This window comes from Xiphias gladius, chromosome 16, assembly GCF_016859285.1.
Source record: "Xiphias gladius isolate SHS-SW01 ecotype Sanya breed wild chromosome 16, ASM1685928v1, whole genome shotgun sequence".
In the NCBI taxonomy this organism is placed as follows: Eukaryota; Metazoa; Chordata; class Actinopteri; order Istiophoriformes; family Xiphiidae; genus Xiphias; species Xiphias gladius.
The window spans coordinates 16906380-16927809 of NC_053415.1; the positions used below are offsets into that span (position 1 = coordinate 16906380).

At 42.5% G+C, this 21430-nt stretch overlaps 2 protein-coding genes across 5 annotated transcripts in view; one reads left to right on the forward strand and one right to left on the reverse strand.

Annotated features, from left to right (window-relative positions):
* The window catches only part of bcl9 (BCL9 transcription coactivator), a 30379-nt gene extending 18252 nt beyond the window's left edge, over positions 1-12127 (forward strand). For all 3 annotated transcript variants that reach the window (XM_040148047.1, XM_040148046.1, XM_040148049.1), the window contains exons 3-10: positions 1838-2350; positions 4625-4938; positions 5684-5791; positions 5938-6124; positions 6952-7048; positions 7155-9336; positions 9891-10163; positions 10304-12127. In XM_040148047.1, coding sequence (XP_040003981.1) covers positions 2064-2350; positions 4625-4938; positions 5684-5791; positions 5938-6124; positions 6952-7048; positions 7155-9336; positions 9891-10163; positions 10304-11343 — 4488 coding nt within the window. In that variant the 5' untranslated portion in view covers positions 1838-2063 and the 3' untranslated portion in view covers positions 11344-12127. The remainder of the gene's footprint in view (positions 1-1837; positions 2351-4624; positions 4939-5683; positions 5792-5937; positions 6125-6951; positions 7049-7154; positions 9337-9890; positions 10164-10303) is intronic.
* Positions 12128-13014: 887 nt separating this feature from the next.
* acp6 (acid phosphatase 6, lysophosphatidic) lies at positions 13015-19846 on the reverse strand. 2 transcript variants are annotated; one of them, XM_040148440.1, is made up of 12 exons: positions 19678-19846; positions 19083-19226; positions 17744-17969; positions 17508-17636; positions 16729-16859; positions 16486-16565; positions 16308-16395; positions 15991-16123; positions 15112-15212; positions 14863-14955; positions 14592-14757; positions 13015-14498 (listed from the first exon to the last, which is right to left on the reverse strand). In XM_040148440.1, the coding sequence occupies exons 3-12, from the start codon at positions 17960-17962 to the stop codon at positions 14364-14366; spliced, it is 1275 nt and encodes a 424-aa protein (XP_040004374.1). In that variant the 5' UTR covers positions 17963-17969; positions 19083-19226; positions 19678-19846; the 3' UTR covers positions 13015-14363. The 2 variants fall into 2 exon arrangements, with proteins under 2 accessions (XP_040004374.1, XP_040004375.1); XM_040148441.1 differs by lacking the exon at positions 19678-19846 and adding an exon at positions 19580-19653.
* Between the last annotated feature and the right edge of the window lie 1584 nt (positions 19847-21430).

A 21430-nucleotide genomic window follows, 5' to 3' on the forward strand; every position in this document is an offset into this window, starting at 1 on the left:
AAAAGCTTAAAATCCTGCATGCCAAAGTTGACAGTGTTATGGTTCAGAGCAGTTCTCTGGCAGCTTTTTTTTTTTTTTACACTGTGACTTACACAAGCCAGCGCTTCACTTTGATGAGCAAATAACAGTTAAGAGTAAAATCAAAATGCATCTCTGTTTTTGACACCCTTTAATCTCGTTCTCCCTCGTACATTATATTCTGTCTCATAATCCAAACTATGCACTAACAAAAATCCAAACTAGAAATAACAGGGCAGTAATACTAGTAAATGTTATACTTTTAATGTTAGATATAAAGTTGGAGCAAAAGTTCTTGTATAAAATTTCAAATTAATTTCTGTGTGCTGTACATCACAGCTGTAGAATTACTCGAGTAATTGTGTGTTGTTTCTTCTTTCCACAGTTACGTATCAAAGCATGTTGCATCGCAAAATAGAAAACATGTCACTTCACTTAAAATGGAGTTCTTTCAAGCAGCTCTGTTGTAAATAAATACGCAGCCAAATAACTAGCTCAGCATTCAACAATCAGCCCCTTATAGCCTCCACTTGTAATTTGGATACACAAGGCTGTTCTTCGCCCCTCTCTATTCTTGTGTAGAAGCCAGCTTCTGCTCATGAGCAGTAGTGATCTGTGGCCCTGAGAGTTGTAAATCACCTCTCCTGTAGACCAGTGAGAGACTAGAGTATTGCTGCTGTAGCTGGAGTCAGTGTATTTGTCTGGTTCCCAGTGACACCCCTCGAAACCCCCCAAACACTCCACCTCCCTCTCCCCAGGGGGAACTCTGGAGCCAGTTACAATGTTGAGTGTTTTGGAAGAGCTCCTAAATATTTTCAGGATGACAATGTAATCTGACTGACTGGGCTGCTCTTTCGAACAGGATTCTCACGCAGTTCTCATGCTCACTCACCAAAACACACACAAAGAGAAACACACAGTGGTTGGTTGGTTTGGACCACAATACTACCTATCCCATTCCACCACCACACTTATATTGATGTGACTTGACTGATATTGGATTTTTTTTTTTTTTTTTTTACATAAACGCATAACAAACAAATATTTTGGCTAAGAATCCCTTAAATTCCATTTTTTGAAGAAAAACCAAGATATTTACTGAGTGGGACATTTTGCGATTGAAAAATAAGCTTGTTAATGCTCTCTGGTGGACAAACTATGTAATGGTGACACTGTTTCTAGTTGACCTCATATATACAGTAAATATCTAGCTGCAGTTTCTTGTTACTTATTGTCCAGCATGTACACTGATATGGTGTATCTACAATAAGCTAATATTGGCCAATTTTATCACTCTAGCTCCAAAGAATGAGTGGAGGGTTGAAAGGTGGCTGTTGTAAAGTGGCAGTTTTCCATTCTTAGTATACTTATAACGCTGAACACGTTTTTGCCAAAATGTTGTTCAATACCCTGCTTATGTTCTGCCGTTAGCTGTTGATGTTGGTCACTTGTCATACTAAGCACACTGAACAATGTAAATGGAGATTATGCTACAGTAGAGTTTTGATAAGTTTCTATGAACCTTTTGATACTTTATATATACTGTGAAAACTTAGCACCATAGGTGTTTTTCATAGCAGATATTTTGACTGGTCATAACAGGAAAAGCAGTTGTTACTAGTAACATAAACAATGGCTACGCTCTATTGAAGTGTCAAGTTTTTTTTCTTTTATTATAAACAACTGTGTCTCCTTTCAAGCCTACACTGGTAGAATGATACTAAGAAGATTTTCGGTGGAGCGTTGCTTAAGTTTGGTCAGACTATGGCCCCCTTTTTCAGTTTTGTTAACTGTCTTTTTTCTTCTTTTCTCTCAACAGTGTGCCCAAGGGCCATTGAAAGCCCCCTTGGGGGAATTTCATAAATACACACCGAACAAGAAAAGACTCCTGGACTATTGTTATTGCTTTTACACACTTTCTCTCTCTCTCACTCACACACACACACACACACACACACACACACACACACACACACACACACACACACACAGACACACACACACACACACACACAGACACACACACAGACAAGGACATAGAGAGAATGTTGGAGGTCCAAGAGGAGAGGCCAGCGGCGGCAGGTACAGCAGCGACACATTTCAGTAAGAAGGAGCGAGGGAAGAAAGAGCGAGAGGAGGCCAAGGACGGTCGGGGAAACCTCTCAAACATCGGGAATCCTGTTCCTGGCTCAAGGAACGTGCGAGCAAAGGCGCCGCTCACACACACAGGCAGTCCTCACCAGCTCATCACTCCACCCTGTTCTGTAGTCCTAGGAGCCCCATCAATGCACTCCAATAGGCTAAAGAACTCCCCGTCCACCAACACACAGAGGTGAGGTGAAAACATGTGGGTCTAATACAGTGATACCGTTATACAGCACGTATAACCGCGAGAGATCCCAGTGATTGTTTTAAAAGCCTAATCAGCCAAAAAGTGATCTGAATGTTGATTGAAATTGTGCCTTTCTCCAGACTGTCTATGATCAGCAGCACAGCATTTTTAACTGCACGCCAAGCAGAAGTAAAAGTTTCATCTGCTTTATGTTTCCTTCAGTGTTGTTATGTACTACTAACAGTTGATGACTGAACCACTAAGTTGCATTGTTCCACATCAATAACATATAAACAGACTTAATTGGGGAAGAACAAGCTTCTGTCCAGTACATAACCCTTTTTCAAGTAATTAAAAAAATCATTACACAATATCAAAAATGAATAAACTACCAGTGTTTATCAGTTGGGAAGAGAGAAATACAACACTCAACCCTTTGTTCAAAACAAAATGAAATGGAATAACCAGGTCTCGCTCGGAAGTTGGAAACACTGAGGATACTTAAAAAATGCATGTGCCCATTTTCTGTGACAATAAAAACTCTCACAGTTCAGCCAAATACAGATGACAATCTAAGCAGTTTTTTGGGTGACATGATTGGTTGCAGAGTGATCGGTGCATCCCTCATGCCATTGTTTGGTATGTTGTGAAAACTCATATCTTACCAGTAGCAAGGTGCATAATATGCTGAGTTTTGAATTTTGAAAAAGCTGAACAGGAGCAAGTTTACAGACCTCAACCACGGCCCTTATACAGCATTTTTTGTCATATTTTATTAATCCTTGTGGGGAAATTTTACCCATCCCAACCATTTAAATACAGTGAGCAACCATTTCTAGGACGGGTGGTTTGGTTAGTGGCATAAGGCTTTATATTACCTAACATGCACTTTTTTAATATGGGAGGGGAACCAGGTGACCTGGAGAAAACCCATGTAAATTTGAGGAGAACGTGCAATCTCCACACACAAAGGGGCAAGGCTGAGACCTGCTTGTTTTAAAGTGTCGGTGTCAACTATCTAGCTATCGGAGAGCCATGGCAAGTTGTTACGGAGTGTGTGTACATGGCTTGTGATCAGTAGTGAAACTAAGTCTTGACAATGTGATTAAATGGACACAAACCTGAGAACGTCACTTTGGCCTTGCCCGAGTGTTTTAGAACACAAGTGTAGGTCAGGTGTAATGCAGATCTAAGATCAGCTTCTCCATTCCATTATTTTACCTGAAAGGTCTTGATGTGTGATCCAGAGCTGTTCTGGGGTCAGGGAGTACACTGAGCTTGGAAGTTTTCCCTGCTGACTCATGGTTCTGGAGCCTCGGGAAACGGCTGTCTGGACTGCCAAAATTCTGGCTTTGCCTTCTTTTCTACTAGCTGTGTGTCTATGTGTATGTACATACAGTGTGCTAGGCTGTGGCTGTGCTTTTTGGACATGTTGGCATTTGTTTCATGCTACTTGTACAAAGTGTGTGTGTGTGTGTGTGTGTGTGTGTGTGTGTGTGTGTGTGTGTGTGTGTGTGTGTGTGTGTGTGTGTGTGTGTGTGTGTGTGTGTATATGAAGGAGAGAGAGACAGAGAAAGAGATTAGGGTGTGGTAAGGGAGTTCTCTGCCAGTTGGATGTGTCCTGCTTGCCTGAACTGAACTGTTCTAACTAGGAAGCAGCAGTCCTTTGTAGATGGTCTGTCTCTCTACACTCTGTTCCTTCAGGTTTAACTGTGTGCCTTGAATTCCCAATAGCGGTTACCTTATCTTATGTTCATAGACGTCTTTGCCAACTGTTAAATGTCATAATGACATTGTGTATTATGGTTGCAAGGGGGGGGCAAAAAGAACAATAACCACTTTTCCTGGGCGCCACATTGGGTAAAAAGGGTACATGTTCTAGAGGGGAGCTGGGGGATATCAGACTTCATGGATAACCAGCTGCCTCAGTATGTACCTCCCCTTGTTTGGCTTGTGCCCAATTCTAGAGCATGATTACTGGGTAACCGGACTTCAAGCCCCAGGCTTTTTGCTTGATATGCCCCATTTCCCCATTGTTGTGTGTGTTTCATAAGTAGAAATAAGGTCACAAATATATGTAGGAAGACAAAACATAACATTTGCATGCACATACATAACAAGTGTTAAATTGTCCATTTAACAAGTGTTAAATAATATATCAGTCGTTTAGCATTGTTTTAATAAAACAGAAATGCCTTTTTGTTCTTCTCTTAATGCACAGTATAAATGTATTAAGTTTGCCTGTGATCTTTTTCTCTATCCTTTGTCCGTCAGCCCTAAACCTAAGACGGAGGCCATGGTACGATCACCTCCTGTCATGTCCCCCTCCACTGCCACCCAGATGGACTCTAAAATGCCCAACCAGGGGAAACCAGGGAGCACTGGCAGCCAATCACAGCCCTCACCCTGTGATCCCAAGACCCTGGGCACTAAAGGGGCTCAGAATGTGGCAGGGGGCATGGGGCTGAAGAATGGCCAGGGCCTGACCTCTGGCCCAAGCTCCAAGGTTAAAGTCAAAAGGGAGAGAAGCACCTCAGTGGAGTCCTTTGAACAACCAGAGAGCGGCACACCCACCAGTGAAGAAAAAGGTAAGAACCACCGTAGCCAGTACTCATTGTTGTCAGACTATCTAATGTTCAACTGGTAGCTGGGGTCAGAAATTTTTGAATAGTCCTTGTCAAATGCCAAAGTCAATCTTGAAGCTTGACAGTATGAATTTGAATCTCGGAGACTATTTTAAATTTTCGTTTTTTTTATTCCTGCCAGATGTTTTCTTTATGGTGTTTTTAGGAGAGAAATTAGCAGCTGTGCTTTCATACTTTGTTACTGATGGTTATATCTGTTTGTAATGAAATGCTTTGAACTGAAAGAATGCTAGAAAGAATAGCTACAGTGCTTAAACAATGTCATGTCTGTAGTAATTGTGTTAATTGTTCCTATGCATGTGGTACTTATACACAAATCATTTCCTCTAGAGGCAGTTTATCAAATGTATTCAGCCCTGATTAATGGAGGGAAAAGCACAGATATTTCCTAATTGCAGTCCATGGTTGAATTGTTGTGTTCCTTTCATTGTGTACCACTGCAAAATTTAACTAAAATATCTGTACATAGTTATTTTTTTTGTCTCTTGGGTATACAACACAAGCTGCCCAGAGAAGGCAACAGTTGGACATATTGCAAAATATACTTTGTAGTCCCTCATTGTCACTCAAACTGATAAACCCAAGCACACTGATGGCTGGCTTTGCGTGTCTGTCTGTCTCTGTCTCTGTCTTTGTCTTTGTCTCTGTCTCTGTCTGTCTGTCTGTCTGTCTGTCTGTCTGTGTACAGACAGTAGCAGGGTGAAGAGGATGTGTGTGGCAGAGAGGAGGCAGCCGTACAGTGGAGCTGACTGGTGCTCTGGGGGAGAAAGTGACGAAGATGACAAAGGATTCTTTAGTAAGTGTGTTAACGTGTGCATCCAAGCATGTATAGCAGTCCCTCCACTGATCAGCTTGACTTTTGACAGCTCCTCAGTAGAACTACATTGCCCATACGCCTGTGCTGGTCTTAAAGTCATGGTCGTCCCTGTTGTCTTCCTGTAGACTGTAATTCCAGTGATGTGAAGCCCCAGGACTCAGTCACACATTCTACCTCCAATGCCGGACTCAGTCGCTCCTCCACACCCTCCCACAATACACTGGGAGGCCAGGGCTCCACAACAGAACCTTCTAGTGGCCAGAAACCAGGCTCAAAACTTGTTTATGTCTTCACCACGGAGATGGCCAACAAGTAAGGAAGCTGAGACGTTACCATTTTTATCTTTTGTGGCTAGTATAGTATCTTCCAATTATTTTTAGCTCAGCCATAATTTTCTATCCAAATCCTGAATTTGTATAACATGTATATGTACATGTTTTTGCATTGTTGTTTAGTTATCATTAATGATCTGTATTTACAGTTAAAGTTAATCTCTACAAGTTTTAAATATTAATGTGTTTTGACAGGCTAATTTAATACCATCTCCGTATGTAGACCTTTGTTGTTGGGTTTTTTTTGTTGTTGTTTTTGTTGGGTTTTTTTTTTTTTTCAAATAAGCAAAGCATACACCCACAGACAAACCCTTTGTGGAATTGAAGGTCAAAATTAAATTGAATTACCAACAATGTCAATTGCCTGAAGTATAACTATGTGCCCCTGTCATCAGTGGTTGTTGTTTTCTTTGATTTTTGTTGCAGATGTTTGTGTGTATGGCACTAAGATACTTGCTACCCATCTCTTCTCTTCCTTGCCACAAGTTTCCCAGTTATAGCTTAAATCCATTTAATGTATCTGCACAAGCATATGCGTTTCTCAGTGGGAGCATACACATGGCTTAGATTAACATTCTCTTTTAGGAATTATAGATCAAAGATGTGGATGGTTGGGGAAGGTGTGTGTGTGTGTGTGTGTGCAATAGTTTGCCTTGTCTGTTGACCTTGGGATTACCTTCGTGGTCCCATCTAGTACACACTCATCTAGCGAGCCCACTGTGTACACACACACACACATATACGTATATATATAGAATAAACTTATTGTATCTAATGACTGATACCTGTCTGCTTTCTTGTTCTCAGGGCAGCTGATGCAGTTCTAACAGGCCATACAGAAAATATCATTGCCTTCCACATGAAAAACATCTCCAACAGCAAGGACAAAGCTCACCTCCTCTTGGTAAAGACTCAAAAAGGCTTTTTTTATTGCACACATAAGATTACATACACCAGCATCACATGAGAGTGTCATAACTTAATCCTATTTCTGTCCCTCTGTGTTAAAGAACAATACAGGAAGCGCCCACCGAAATGACTCCAAGCCTCCCCAGCAGCCACCATCCCATGCCCAAGATCAGAGCCACCAGCCTGGATCCAAGCCGTCCTTACCTGGCATGGCAGAGCCAGCCCCACCCCAGCCTTCAAACCAAGGGAGCCAATCTGGTGTTCTTCCGCAGGAAGGTTCATCCGCTGCAGGCATGGAATCCAAAAATCTTCCTAGCAGTAGCCCCAGTAATACTACAGTTCCAGTTGACCAGGCCCCTGTCACCCAACCTGAGGCAGGCCTCAACCCTCCGACAGTAGGTGAAGGAGGGCAGGGTGGAGGCTCGGGTGGAGCAGGTCTGACACCCCAGCAGCAGCAACAACAGCAGCAGCTGGCCCAAGAGCTGCTGAACATGGAGGCCAACACAGAGGGCCTGTCCCAAGAACAGTTGGAGCACCGGCAGCGCTCCCTACAGACCTTGCGAGACATCCAGCGCATGCTTTTCCCTGATGACCGTGATGCCCCACCAACTGGGCCCTCACAGTCCCATGGTGGACCCCACGATGGAGGCCCTGATGGTGCACCCCGGAGGTCTGAGCAGGGCCCCCTACAGGCCATGATGGCACAATCGCAAAGCCTCGGACCACCAGGTGGGCCAGGGGGCCCTCGTCCACAAGGTCCACCCTTTGGCCCCCCCCATGGTCCCAGGGACATGCCCCCATTTCCGCAAGATGAAATGGGTCCACATATGGGGGGTCCAGGGGGCTGTGGAGAAGGCGATCAGATGACGCCAGAACAGGTTGCTTGGTTGAAGTTACAGCAGGAGTTTTACGAAGAGAAGAGGAAGAAACAAGAAATGCAACACCGGCCACTTCCTCCAGACATGATGATGCACCCTCATGGTCCACGTGGCATGATGCGAGGGCCCCCACCTCCCTACCAGATGGGCCCAGGAGAGATGTGGGGAGGACCAGGTGGTCCACCAGAGCACTACCAGGAACGCATGGGCATGGGCCCTGGCCCTAGAGGTATGCCCCCACATATGCAGAGGATGCCTGGCTTCTCTGGTATGATGAATCCTGAGATGGAGGGACCCCCAAGGCCTGGAATGGGCTGGCCTGACGAGATGCCTCCCCGGATGGGAGATGCAAGAGGCTTCCCTGGAGGACCTGGGGGAATGTTTGCTGGGCCAGGGGGTCGTGGTGAGCGTTTCCCCAATCCTCAGTCAGTCCAAGAAGCAATGTTCCACCAAGGAATGGGTGGAGAGAAGGGCATCCCTCCAGGGATGATGATGGACATGCAAAGGATGATGGGGCATCAAAGAGGTGGAATGGAACCTGGTAACGGCATGGGTATGTTTCCCAGAATGCCTGGTGATGGTCCTATGAGTCCGTCATCTAGGCTCCAGGGAATGGGGGGCAGGGAAATGGGTCCTGAGTTTGGCATGGGTCCTGGCCCTGGGCCAGGACCTCATATGCACCCTTCCAAACTACGAGATCCTCCCATGAATATGAGTCCAGATGAGATGATGAGAATAAGAGGAGCTGGAGGACCTCCAATGGAGAACATTGGTCCACAAGGCAGGCCCATGCAGGGTCCTGTCTTCCCTGACCAGACACAGCCAGGAGACTTTCCTATGGGGCCTGGGCGGCCTTTCCCAGGGGGTCCTGGAGGAATGAGGGGTCCACATACAGACCAAGCCTTTGGTCCAGAGCACAGATCTACACCAACAGGAGGTAATGGCCGTATTAACCATCTTCCGCCTGCTGGTGGCCCTTCACAAGGTCAAAGGGGCCGCAAGCCACCAGATCTGAATGTCCAAGCAGGAGGGGGGAACTCTCCCAGTGTCAACCCACTCAAGTCCCCACCTCTGAGGCAAGTGCAGTCCCCCATGATGGGCTCTCCCTCGGGAAACCTTAAATCCCCTCAGACACCGTCCCAGCTGGCTGGCATGCTCACTGGTCCCACAGGCCCCAATGCCCCTCCAGCTCCTCCAGCTTCAGCACCAATGAAGTCCCCCCACTCCATGATGGGATCAGCAGGTGCCTCCCCTGTTCATATGAGGTCTCCATCTCTTCCTAACCCCTCCCCAGGATGGGCCTCCTCACCAAAACCACCCATGCAGAGTCCTGGAGTACCACCTCAGGGTGGCAAACCTCCTCTCAGTATCACCTCACCAAACATGATGGGGAATATGGAGCAAGGTACAAGTTTCTTCCCTTATGTGTTCATCAGCACATTTGTCTGTTTCTTGTTTCAGTAGTTAATTCTCCATTTTTTTATAGTGCGTTTTTATTAAATTGCATTCAGATAATATTGGAATTTTTCTTGTAAATGGTGTTGTGTTGAATAGTGTTGAATACTTAGCTATTGGTTAAAGGTTTAGTATTGGTCTCAGTGTTTGTTAATATCACATGTAAAATATCAGACTTAAACAATCTGACTTTTAACCCTTTGAAACAACACAAGTATACCAAATAAAAACTGAAAATAAAATAGATGTGGAGGCTGTCAATTAGGGGTTTATCACTCATGTGTTAACACATCTGTATGAGGGGTGGGGTTGAGTGGGTTATGGTCCAGTGGCTCCCTCTTGTGGCCACTGGACAATAACCCAGTGGGTTAAATAACAAACACATTGCGAGGGGTATCACAATTGCTAATATCATCAGAAAACGCCAGAGAATGAAAAGTCTTGACTGCTAAGTTTTATCATCTCCTTGTCATCTCATCTCTTTCTCATCATTTCATCTTCTAGGTGGTAACGGTCCTCCCTCAGCCCCTCCTTCATCAGGGGCTCCATCTGGTTCCATGTCCCTCCCAGGCAACGTCCCGTCTGGTAGTCCGTACACCATACCCCCTGAGCCAACATTGTCCCAGAACCCTCTCTCCATCATGATGTCACGCATGTCCAAGTTTGCAATGCCCAGCTCCACCCCACTCTACCATGATGCCATAAAGACCGTTGCCAGCTCTGATGATGACTCGCCTCCGGCTCGCTCCCCTAACCTGCCTTCAGTGAACAATAATGGTAATACAACTGAAAATTTTTTGTTTTTTGTTTAACTTTTAGTTTCAATTCCACCTACCTTAGATCATATTTTATATTAATCTTTTTTTGATATTTTTGTACTGAAAATATCAATTTTTTTTTTCTTCTTGCACATACAGGTATGGCAATGAACCACCAAGGCAATCCACGTATGATGGGACCTGGAAACGCCGGACCCATGCCTGCCCTCAGCCCTCTGGGTATGAATCCAATGGGATCCCAGCCCCTCTCCCATGGCATGCCTCCACAGATGCCCTCTCCCAATGCCCCTAATATGGGCCCAGGCATGATGCCTCATGGCATGATGATACCACCAAATCCCCAAGACCCTGGTATGGCAAACCCTCAAATGATGCCCCAAGGACGCATGGGTTACCCTCACCGGAGCCAAGGATACCCCCTCACCCAGTCCCCCTCCCAGCAAGGCCCCTTCTCCCCACACAATGGTCCTGGTCCTCAAGGATTTCCTGGCCATCCCATGGGCTTCCAGGGAGAAGGAGGACCTATGGGAGGACGGATGGGGAACATGCCTCATGGGGGAGGGGGTGACGGGGGTATGTGCAAGCCCAATACCCCTGGAGGGCCAGAGTTCAACAACATGCAAGGTGGATTCAGTGATGCAGACCTTCATGAGGTAATGCGGCCAGGAGCCTCCGGCATTCCTGAGTTTGACCTGTCCAGAATAATCCCTTCAGAGAAGCCCAGCCAGACTCTCTCTTACTTCCCCCGAGGTGGAGGAGACAACCCTGGGGGAAAACCACCACACCCCTCTGGCTTCCCCATGCAGGGCATGATGGGTGATGGCCCACCAAGGATGGGAATGTCCATGCAGGGGATGGGGGGGATGCCAGGGGGGCCTGGCGGGGGAATGGGACCCCAAGACATGCCAATGGGCAACCCTGGCCACAACTCGATGCGGCCACCAGGATTCATGGGCCAAGGCATGATGGGCCCCCAGCACCGGATGATGTCCCCTGGGGGCCCGGGAGGGATGATGCAGGGGAGACAAATGGCTCACCCAGGCCCTGGCGGCTCACCTAACATGATGATGTCACTGCAGGCCATGGGTGGCCCCCCACAGCAGACAATGATGATGGGAGGTCAAATGAGGCCACGTGACATGGACATGGGATTCAGTCCGGGCCCTGGAATGTTCTAATCCAACAGAAACCTTGTATCTAGAATGTTCTTGGACAAAATGCAAGGATGGAGTAAAGATCTTGGCGTTTGGAGAGTGATCAGAGAACTCTGATGGACTCAAATAAAGGAAGTATAATACAAAACAGTAATGTCCTGTGGGAACTATTCCAATGGAGACTCAGACAGGCCCAGATTGGAGTACTTTTGCCACAAGAACATTTAATTTTGACTCATGAACTTCAGAATGTATGGGATTGTTGTGCATCAATTTCGCAAAACTGTTCTTGTGTTTTTTGATTATCTGACTATAAAGATGACTTCGTCGTCAAAGAGGAATCAACCTAACTAAAAGTCAGCGTGGAGATGCTACAGTATATGTCTACTTTTTTCAAATTTAAAAAACAAATTTGTCATGAAAGTGGTATGGAACAAGAGAAAGGAATAAGAAGAATTTGTGCTTTGTGAAGATTTTAGTGGAACTCCATCTTGTCTTTCGCTCCATTGTTTTGACTGTTTCTGTACAGTATATACGTGTGAGAGTGCGAATGCGTGCTTGACAGATCGTATGTTTGTGTGGTATGTATGTATGTGTCTGTATGTATAGGCATTCTATCAGTGACCTCTCAACTCCTCTTACCCAACTTTCATTGGGGGAGGAATGCCCCCTAAAAATACTGTACTGTTTACCATTGGTGGGCTATTCGAATTTTAGTCTATTTTAATTTCCTTTGTAACTCCAGTGTATAACAAACCAAACTATGACCTCATTAAGATAATAGTATTATTAAAAAAGCACAAACATGGACCGTCTGCAGAAAGCGTCTTCTTTCTCTATTTTTACCATTGAGAGCAACACATTAAGTGTGAGGATCCTGGCAGCTTTGCAGCACAATGATAATTTCTAGTCCATTTCAAGTTGTGGATGATATTTGACTTGGTTCTCCAAAACTTTCAGGACTCAACTTTCGCCAGCGTGAATAATACTGCTAATACCCAGATGTGCTATGTGTGTTCTTCTTGTTCCTGTTGTGTTCCTGTTTTGTTTTGACTCTTGTTGACTCTGGGTAATAATCATTCCCACAGCAATAAACCCCCAATGGTCAGCAGAATGGGACAGGAGTGGCTGAATGCCACAGCAGGTATGCCAGTTATCATAGAACTAGAGCTAGGTAGATCTGGTAAAATTTAGTAAGGCAGGTGTGGTGTCCAGAGTGAGACACAGAAATGTAAACACGTACTGCTTACCATCCAGTTGACTTCCTCTTTTCTCTATTGTATAAGCTTGTCATGTGTTTCTCCATTGGCTTTGGTGCAGAATAGCCTACCAGGGCTGTGGTGATGGACTACAAATAAAAGATATTGTTTTGGTATATACATTTTGTCCATGTAGTGTGTGCGCGTGTGTGTGTGTGCATGTGTCCATGTAGCTCTTTGGCTATTCACATCCAGTCAGTTATGCGGACTAGGTGACGTCTTTGTCATTCTAAACGTCAAACCAGCTTACCAACATTCATCTAGAACAAGTCATACCAAGACGCAACATTGCCAAGTTGACATTTTATCGGGAGGTACTTGAGATCTATTTTCAGAGGACACCACACTTTCAAAATAGATGCAAGCATGTCGATGCATTTAAACTCTACTAAACTAGTTGTTTACTTGGTGAGTAAGAATATTACAGAGCCCATAACGTGACACAAGCCAAAAGAGAGACTTAAAATTTATATTTATTTATGCCTCACCAATCCAAACCAAACTTTTACATTTTTAAGCAGCAGGTCATGATGAACTCCCACTGATGAGGTATATGTGTTATTGTAACACAGCAAGACTCAGGTCTATGTAATGGGCATGTATTCATGTATACATTATACTGTGGTCTGATAGTACCAACAAATCCCAACAAGAAGGCAACCAAAAAACTCACTCTTAAACGTACGGTAACAGAATAATTCCCTTTCTGCAGGTTCTACATTGTTATTAAGACATCCATCTACACACTAATGTACAATCCAATTTATGCACCCCTTTGTTAATAAACATCAGATACAGTACATGAAATGCTTAGTATTCCCCTGAGGAATGAAATGACTGAATTCTAAAGATTTGGTTGTGAACACAACCAAATTGGCAGAATAATTGCATCAGCAATTAGATACAGGCTGTTACGATGCCACATTGTCCAACCTTTAAAATGTCGATATTTCAGTGTAAGATTAAACTGCACCAATGATTTGAACTTTGAAAAAAAAAAAAATGCTGATATTATGTATTTGTCTTGTCAAAAAATCCCAAGAAGAGCAAAACCAGCATTTATCCTAACAAGTATTACCTGTGTTAGCGAATCATGATTTAGTTTATTCCTCTGTGCCATACACCTCCAATTTTGTCTAAGAACTTAAAAACACACAAACAGGAGCCAAACCATTTCAATGGGTGACATTTTCCTTCATTCAGTGAACCTGGACACAACTTACTCCTCCCTACATTTGAGTGTCATTTGCTAAAACTAGTCCAGTCGTTCTGGGAAATTACTTTTTAAAAATGAACCTACGTATTTGTGATTTGTTTTTAAAGATTTCTAAAGTTACTGAGAGATGGAGAAACACGGCTGGTTTTAGTTTTTTGGGATTTCTTGGCAATTAAAAAAAAGACATGGAATAACACCACCCTTCATCACTAAGCAAACAAATGCAAACAAATGAATTGCAAAAGACACCTATGCACTAAGCATCTGATATCAGGCACACTGCATAGCAAAAATCATTCTGCACATAAACTTGTCAGTGTGCCACAACCATTATATTCATTTACCTATATGGAACATTTGACTGCCATGGTTACATGGAAATGAGGAATAATGAAATTAAAAGATCGCTGAAAGAGGCTGTAATCCAGTGTAGTCTGACAGTGAGGTATAATTAAAATGGTGGCTGGATGGAGTGAAAACTGAGGACGTTAAAGAAAACATGATGCCAGAGTGTTGGAGTGTAATGTCATGGGTAGCAGTGTGTTCAGATGTGACGGTCGGTTCAGGGTTCAGGGCTCAGTTAAGCCCTCCTTGCTGTTACAAAGTGACTGGTAGAGTTCGGCGCTCAGTGTGTATGCTGAGATGGCCTGTTTAAATTCCTGCAGGGGGCAGTAGACTCCACTACAACCTGGAATAAGTTGATCCTACAGAAAGACAAGCAACTTGAGTAAATCACAAAGAAAAAAAAAAAACAAATGCAACAGCTTATCAAATGTAGACACATGCTCACCCCCTACCTGGCCTATGTATGACACTTTGACAAAGGCTTCGTTGGTCTGCCGGTGCTGGTGCAGCTCCAAAGTGATATCAGCTGCATACGGTGGCCATCTCATGTCAAAAATCCCCAGAGCCATCAGACAGGGAATCAAAGTGGTGTCATGTGCAGAGTACAAAAACAACTTCCTGTTTGAGAGAGGATTTTTTTTTTTTTTTTTAAATGGACCATCTAAAGACCACAAACAACAGAGTATGTTTAAGAATGGGTTTGTTCATCCTGAGGTGTCCAACCTGTTTGGCTCTGATGAGGTGCCCTGTAGTTTCTCCTCCAAGTTGGTTAACAATATGTGCAGGAATGGTCCCACACACAGCTGCAAGTTCTCCCTGCCAAAAACATAGCAAAAGAATTAAAGGTGGTCTGTTGAACTCGATACAAAACTGTTAATAAATTCTCCTTATCGGCACTGATAGAGGGTTATTGTTAAACCTCAAATCTAGCCTTTCCAAAAGCTCTGCCCTCTGCTGACTGTTTAATCTAACCTCTTGCTGGGTTCATAGACATGGCAGATCATGTCCACAGCTCTCTGTTCCACTTTATCCCTCCAGGTGTCCAGCACTGGTGGGCAGGGCAGGCCGTGTGTCTGTTAATGTCCAGAAACATCATAATTATTTGTCCCAAATGCTGTCTATTGTGGGCAACTTACAGTGAAGAGGGTGTCAATATTAAACCCATTCAAATATACACAGAGCTTTATTTTCTGTTTAGGTGGAATATGGCTGTATTGAGAAACATGGTGCTTTAATCTGTCTGTTAATTTGAATGAGTTGTAAATGATATCTGGTGGATCTGAACATAACTAGTCAGAATGTTGGGCAGGTCTTCAGTATTTGGCTTTGGCTGCTGAGGGAGGAAACACAAATCAGTAAATTCAGCAAGGCTCAATAAAGATGCCCCTCCCATCTTGTTTCATATCTTGCAGTGGTCCAATTGTGCACATGTATAAGATGGTTATTTGAACATCTAGTAAAATGCCTCTAAAGTCTAATATTACCCTACTCATTCTAACTTTGCAAAAAATTTTATTAGGTCTCCAGTCCAGTAATGAATTTCTTTCACTGACTGAATTAGAAATCTTTAGATTTAACATCTGTGCATTTATTTTCAAATATCTTCAAATATGGCACAAGTAAACACTGTCAGTGTCCTAACTCAAATCCTGCTGTATAAGTTATTTTTATAAACCTGTTAAAATCTCTAGAAATTTGATGAACTCGTTTGCAGAGTTTCATCTTACATAACTAGCCACTTGTTAGGTTGCAGCCTCAGGTCGACAAAGTCTTAATGGCAATCGTATGTATTCTGATAGCTTGTGTTGAGATCTAATAAACGTCATATGAATTATGATATGGCAGTGGCACCTCTCTGGCAACCATGTCGTCCCTAATGAGGATGAAGTCGACGTGCTGGTGAGCAGCGATGCCCAACGCGTTCTGGATGCTCTGCAGGTCTGCTGCAATGTCTGGCAGAGTGGAGGACTCTGCCCAGCGTTGGCTGCACAGAACACACGCAGTGTCAGACACAAAACACAGATACAGAATGACAACCTGTCAGAGGCAACTCAACTCTGCTTATAATTTTGCAAAACACATTATATGAGATTCCAGTTTTGGATGGTGAATGCCTAGGATCGTCGAGGCCTGACTGTGTGCTTGGTATGAAAATTTACTCTACATACCTGCCAAGGATTTTGAGCAGTTTACATCCATGATAGTTTGGATACAGGATTTCAGATTCTGCCTCCGTTGTTAATATATGCATAATTTCTTCAAGTAGAACCGAAAAATACACAAACAGATGAGATGAGATCCAGAATAGAATAAATAACATCATGCACATATGGGCTTCTACTCTACCTGTTTGTTTTTGCTGGAAGAGCCCTGCGACGAGGCACTTGGCAGATTCAATGGTCCTCACAATATTAGTAGAGCGCACACTAAAAATGGAAAAAAGAGGTCATGGAAGGGAGCCAACTCAAAAATAGGGAAGGATTTAGGCTGTCATCCTTTATCCTGCACTTATAAACCCAATGTATAAAAACTGTAGAGTACAGAAAAGTATTTGTGCTCTAGCCACCCGTCATGACGTGCAACACTTACTAGACCTCAGATGGGCTAAAGCTGCAACTGAGGAAGGGAATCTCCTCAATGTATCTCCTCCTCAGCCTGTTGCCCAGCTCATACAGCTGCTGCATGCCCACTGTGGTCAGCTGACCGGGGAACGTGCCACCCTGCCAAAAATGACAGAGGATCAAGTTTTTCTCACAGGTGTGGCCCAATAATCTTAGTGACCACTAGAGGGGGAAAAGCTAAATGAATCAATGAAGGAATATGGGTGTGAAACACGTTCTAAACCCACAGGGTGCTTCACATCTCTTGAGTCTATTAATCCAAAATCCCTTGTCACTGGCCTTTCTCCCACAGCAGATATTAACTTGTCATAGCAAGAAAAGCACAGATGTAGCTAACATTACCGATGATTCGCTGGTTCCAGGGATTGTCCAAGTAAACTATGCCAGATTGCACAACGTCAGGGCTCTGGCACAGGCACAACTAAATGGAATGGCATCATTATGTTACTCTCTACACCTGTGCTTTTCCTGCTACGATGTGTGTAAATGTCTGCTGTGACAAAGGCGTACTGGCTGGACCACTATATATTTGGACTTTATTTGTATTAATTTGTAGGTGTTTGATTTCATTTTATCATTTAAGACTCTACTGTAACACAATAAGGTTTTTTATTTACAGACATTTAGCTGTTACCTTCCCACAAAGCCTCTTACCAGAAAAGCAGCTATACGAGTCCCTGCACGTGATTTTTTTCGGTCTCCGCTTTTGTTATCTGACTGTATTCAACACATAACACAACTACTCACTGTGAGCAGGTTTTTCCGATAGCTGTCTTCTACAGGAGCTGAGGGCCTGGGGCCACCATGAAGATCTGTCACTACATAGTTAATATGGGTGTGTGCTGGAGGCTCCAAGAGTGCTGGCAACCACTGGACCTTTGATGAGACAAACAAACCCGGACAAGAAATTGCACAGTTGTTATTTACAGATATTACTTGACACTACGACACAACATTAAATGAGTTGACGAAACGAGTTTTACCTCCATTACATCAGGTATTGACTTGAGTGGCGTTCGAGCACCATGTCGGAACAGGACTTGGACCAGTTTTAGCTCGTAGGGAAAACTGGAATTTTTGTCAGCAGGGGTGCAACTGGAAGCAACCTGGTCTGAGTCAGTCTTTTTTTGTGACCACAGCATTGAGCCAAAAGCTATGGACACTGAACCTAAAACACCTGCCTTGGTCCAAAGATTCCTCATGGCTTTGCTGTGAATGAAAAAGGCAGTTTGTCTTATAGTGTCTAAATTAACTACACAAGCCTTTGAGTTAATATTAAGAGGAAATTAAAGATGTAATTTTATTATAATGACCGTAACATCAACAGAATTACTATTTTTGCTGGTGGTGTTAAGAAAGGCTCAGACAGTCTTGTAACACATCAGCTCAAGCATCCTTTGTGCTATGTAGCAAGGCTGCCACTATCAATTACGTATTAAATACAGTGACTTGTTCAAACGGCTTGTTTTGTCTGAGCAGCACTCCAAAACCCAAAGATATTCAGCTTATAATCACAGAAGATTAAGAAAATCAGCAAAATATTCAAATTGAGGAGGAATTCCTATCATCTCTTTCTTAACAAAACAATTAATCAGTTATTAAAAATGTTGCAGATTAGTTTTCTAATCGACTAACTCCCTCAGCTAGGGGTGCCTCTATGAATATTTTAACAAGGGAATAAAATGCACATTGTTTTCTCAATTTATTGATTAATCACTTGATCTATGAAATGTAAAAATAATGTGGAAAAAAATGCTCATCACAGTTCAGAGCTCAAGGTGATGTTTGTATTGACTGAAGATTAGTCCAAAACCCAAAAGATACTCAGCTTACAATGATAAAAAACAGAGTTAATCAATCCATCCTCACATTTGAGAAGCTGGAATGAGAGGACCTTTGGCATTTTGACTGAAACGATTAATCAGCTATCCAAACAGTTAAAATAGGGCTGCAACTAAAGGTTATTTCATAATCAACTAATATGAGGATAATTTTGCTGATTAAATTGATTGCTTGTTTAGTCCGTAAAGCATCACAAAACAGCGGAAAAATATCAATTTTATAGCAACCTAAGACCGAGAAAAACTGCAAATTGTAAGATGTGAGAAACTGGTATAATGGTATGTTGGAAATTTTTGCTTAAAAAATGAATAACAAATTAATCAATTATCAAGTTGCCAAGTTAATTTCTGTAGATGGACTACTGAATTAGCTGACAAATCGTTGCAGCTCTGCTTACAAATTCTTTGTTGATCAAATAACTGCTAAATCAAGTAATCGTTTTAGCTCTATTTTAAGCTATAATGTGTATTATGTACCAACCTGCGTTAAATGATAAAGTTGCACTCCCTGGCAAGTCCAGTGACGTCGGTGATGATGATGATGAAGAGCTTGTTGATGATGAAGATGATGATGATGATCCAGTATCAGTTGCCAACAATAATACTGGCAGTATGGCAGGGTTATCTGCACAAGGTAGATCAACAAGAAGACCCTCAAAAGGTTGAAGGTAATATTTTTGTCGTAACAAGTTATAACGGTTAACTTAAACGAGACTCCCAGCTTTAATACTGGCTGGTGCAACTAGGTCTATAAGGTTTCATCATTCATTCATTTCATTAAATATATTATCATAAAGACCAAGCTGTGACATTAAACTCCCAAACACTGTGGGATTCGGACTATTCACGGATAAAGTAGATAACGTTGCCCAACAAGCATTGCTTAACTTGTTTCAACACAAGCTCGCCGCTAACAGAAGCACGTTAAGAAAACACCACTCGGCACACTCTTTCAAAACGGGCTAGCTGCATCATAACCTGAAAGCAGGAAGTTTAACCTCCGTCTCAGGAGTCAGCCAGGGGCTAACCGCTCCATGACAGAGAAGCTCGCTTTTATCACAGATGTAACTACTTACTTTTCTTCCAGGTAGATAAAATGAAATTCTTCCTCTGCTCTCGATAGAAAACACAGCGTTCAGTAAAAGATAAAGTCACTTGTCATTCGGCAACACTCGCCACCGGTTCAAGCCAAAAGACACGTCGGGAACTGTAGGACAGCAGATGCCATTTTCCAATGGAAGTACATATGTTAGCTACAAAGATAAAACTACATTTCCCGACATACACATTAAACGCTTGCCTTTCTTCTTTTTCTTTAATAAGATTTGCGGAGGAGGAGATGTATCAAAGTATGCTTCTGACCTCTAGAGGACATAGGTATACCTGCATGTCAAAGTGCCCCCAGTGTCAGTTCTCGGCAGTCACGAGCTGTTAGAGCCGATTAATCAGTTAGCCGATCAACAGAAAAATGATGTAAAATTATTTTGATAATTAATTCATCATTTGAGTGATTTATTATATAAAAATATCATGTAATTATTTGTTCCAGCTTCTTCAAAGTGAGGATTTGCAGCTTTTCCTTGTTTTGTATAATTGTAAACTAAAAATCTTCGGTTTCTGGACTGTTGGTCAGATTAAAAAAGCAATCTGAATGCCTTATTTTGCCCTCTTTGAATTGGTAACTGGTATTTTTTTTAACACTACTTTTGGCACATTCTGACAAAAAATAAATTCAGAGGTTTACCAAAATCATAATCAACTTACTCAATGATAAATAATCATTAAATGAGGTGGAAGTGCAAAATTACATACAAAATTGTAACTCACTTTACTTAAGTGTTTCTGTTTTACTCTCCTTCCTTTCTGCTTACCTTTACTTTACACTTTCTACATTTCAGTAGAATATCCTTATTGTGTTTTTACTACACTACATTTATTTAAAAACTATAGTTACTAGTTACCTAAAGATTTAAATTTCCATCCAAAAGTCATGATATGTTTAAAAAATATGAAGCACTGATGTACCCATCAGTATATAAAGTAGTTAGTAGCTGATCATAATTCTCACCATACCATTTGAATGCAAGTTCTTATAATTTGCTGAACCCTATTGTCAGTCAGTTTAAATAAATCTTATACATGTATATGAAGTGTTTTATAAACCAAGAAAGCCCGAGTAAGTGAGAAATGAATGTCGCTGTCAGTTTTTAAATAAATAAGGAGATTAGACAACAACAACCCCCTACCAGAATATGAAAACATCACCTCAGCTTTGTCTGTGGGTGATTTACAGCAAAAAAGAAATTCTTTTACTGAACGGCAACAAAGAAGTACCGCTCTGGCTATTGCTTGCCGATTGATCAATGATTAAATGAGGGTAACTTTGCAGAGGAGAAACAAAACTAAACTAAACTAAACTAAACTAAACTAAACTAAACTAAACTAAATGGCAGCAGCAGTTTCAGCTTGTGAAAGAACACATTTGATATCACTACTTAGCTTCCTGGCAGAGCTTTTTTTTGTGTCTAAATACTCCACATCTTCTGCAGGTCCTTTCTGGTGACAATGGGCTGAAAATTAAAGTGGTGATGGGACATTGATGTAAAAATGCAGGAAACCCTTTATATGTGTGTGTTGTTCATCAGTGTACAGCCGATAATAACATCTTTGTCTTGATTTCCAGTTATTCTTCAGTTGTAACCTCATTGCCATATTTACCACATGGTTTGGATATGGTGCAAGGTGGTCTCGATGTAAATTTACTCTGACTATTGACAACACTTTGTTCATTTTCATTCTGAGTTCATGTGCATGTAATATTTTTCTTTG

What these genes read in the sequence shown, in the direction of transcription:
- acp6 (XM_040148440.1), bottom strand. Translation starts at nt 17,962, where the DNA reads ATGAGGAATCTTTGGACCAAGGCAGGTGTTTTAGGTTCAGTGTCCATA. An exon ending in CTTCCAGCAAAAACAAACAG is followed by an intron (nt 16,396 to 16,485) that starts GTAGAGTAGAAG and finishes TTCTACTTGAAG; the next exon opens with AAATTATGCATATATTAACA. An exon ending in ACGACATGGTTGCCAGAGAG is followed by an intron (nt 15,213 to 15,990) that starts GTGCCACTGCCA and finishes GGACATTAACAG; the next exon opens with ACACACGGCCTGCCCTGCCC.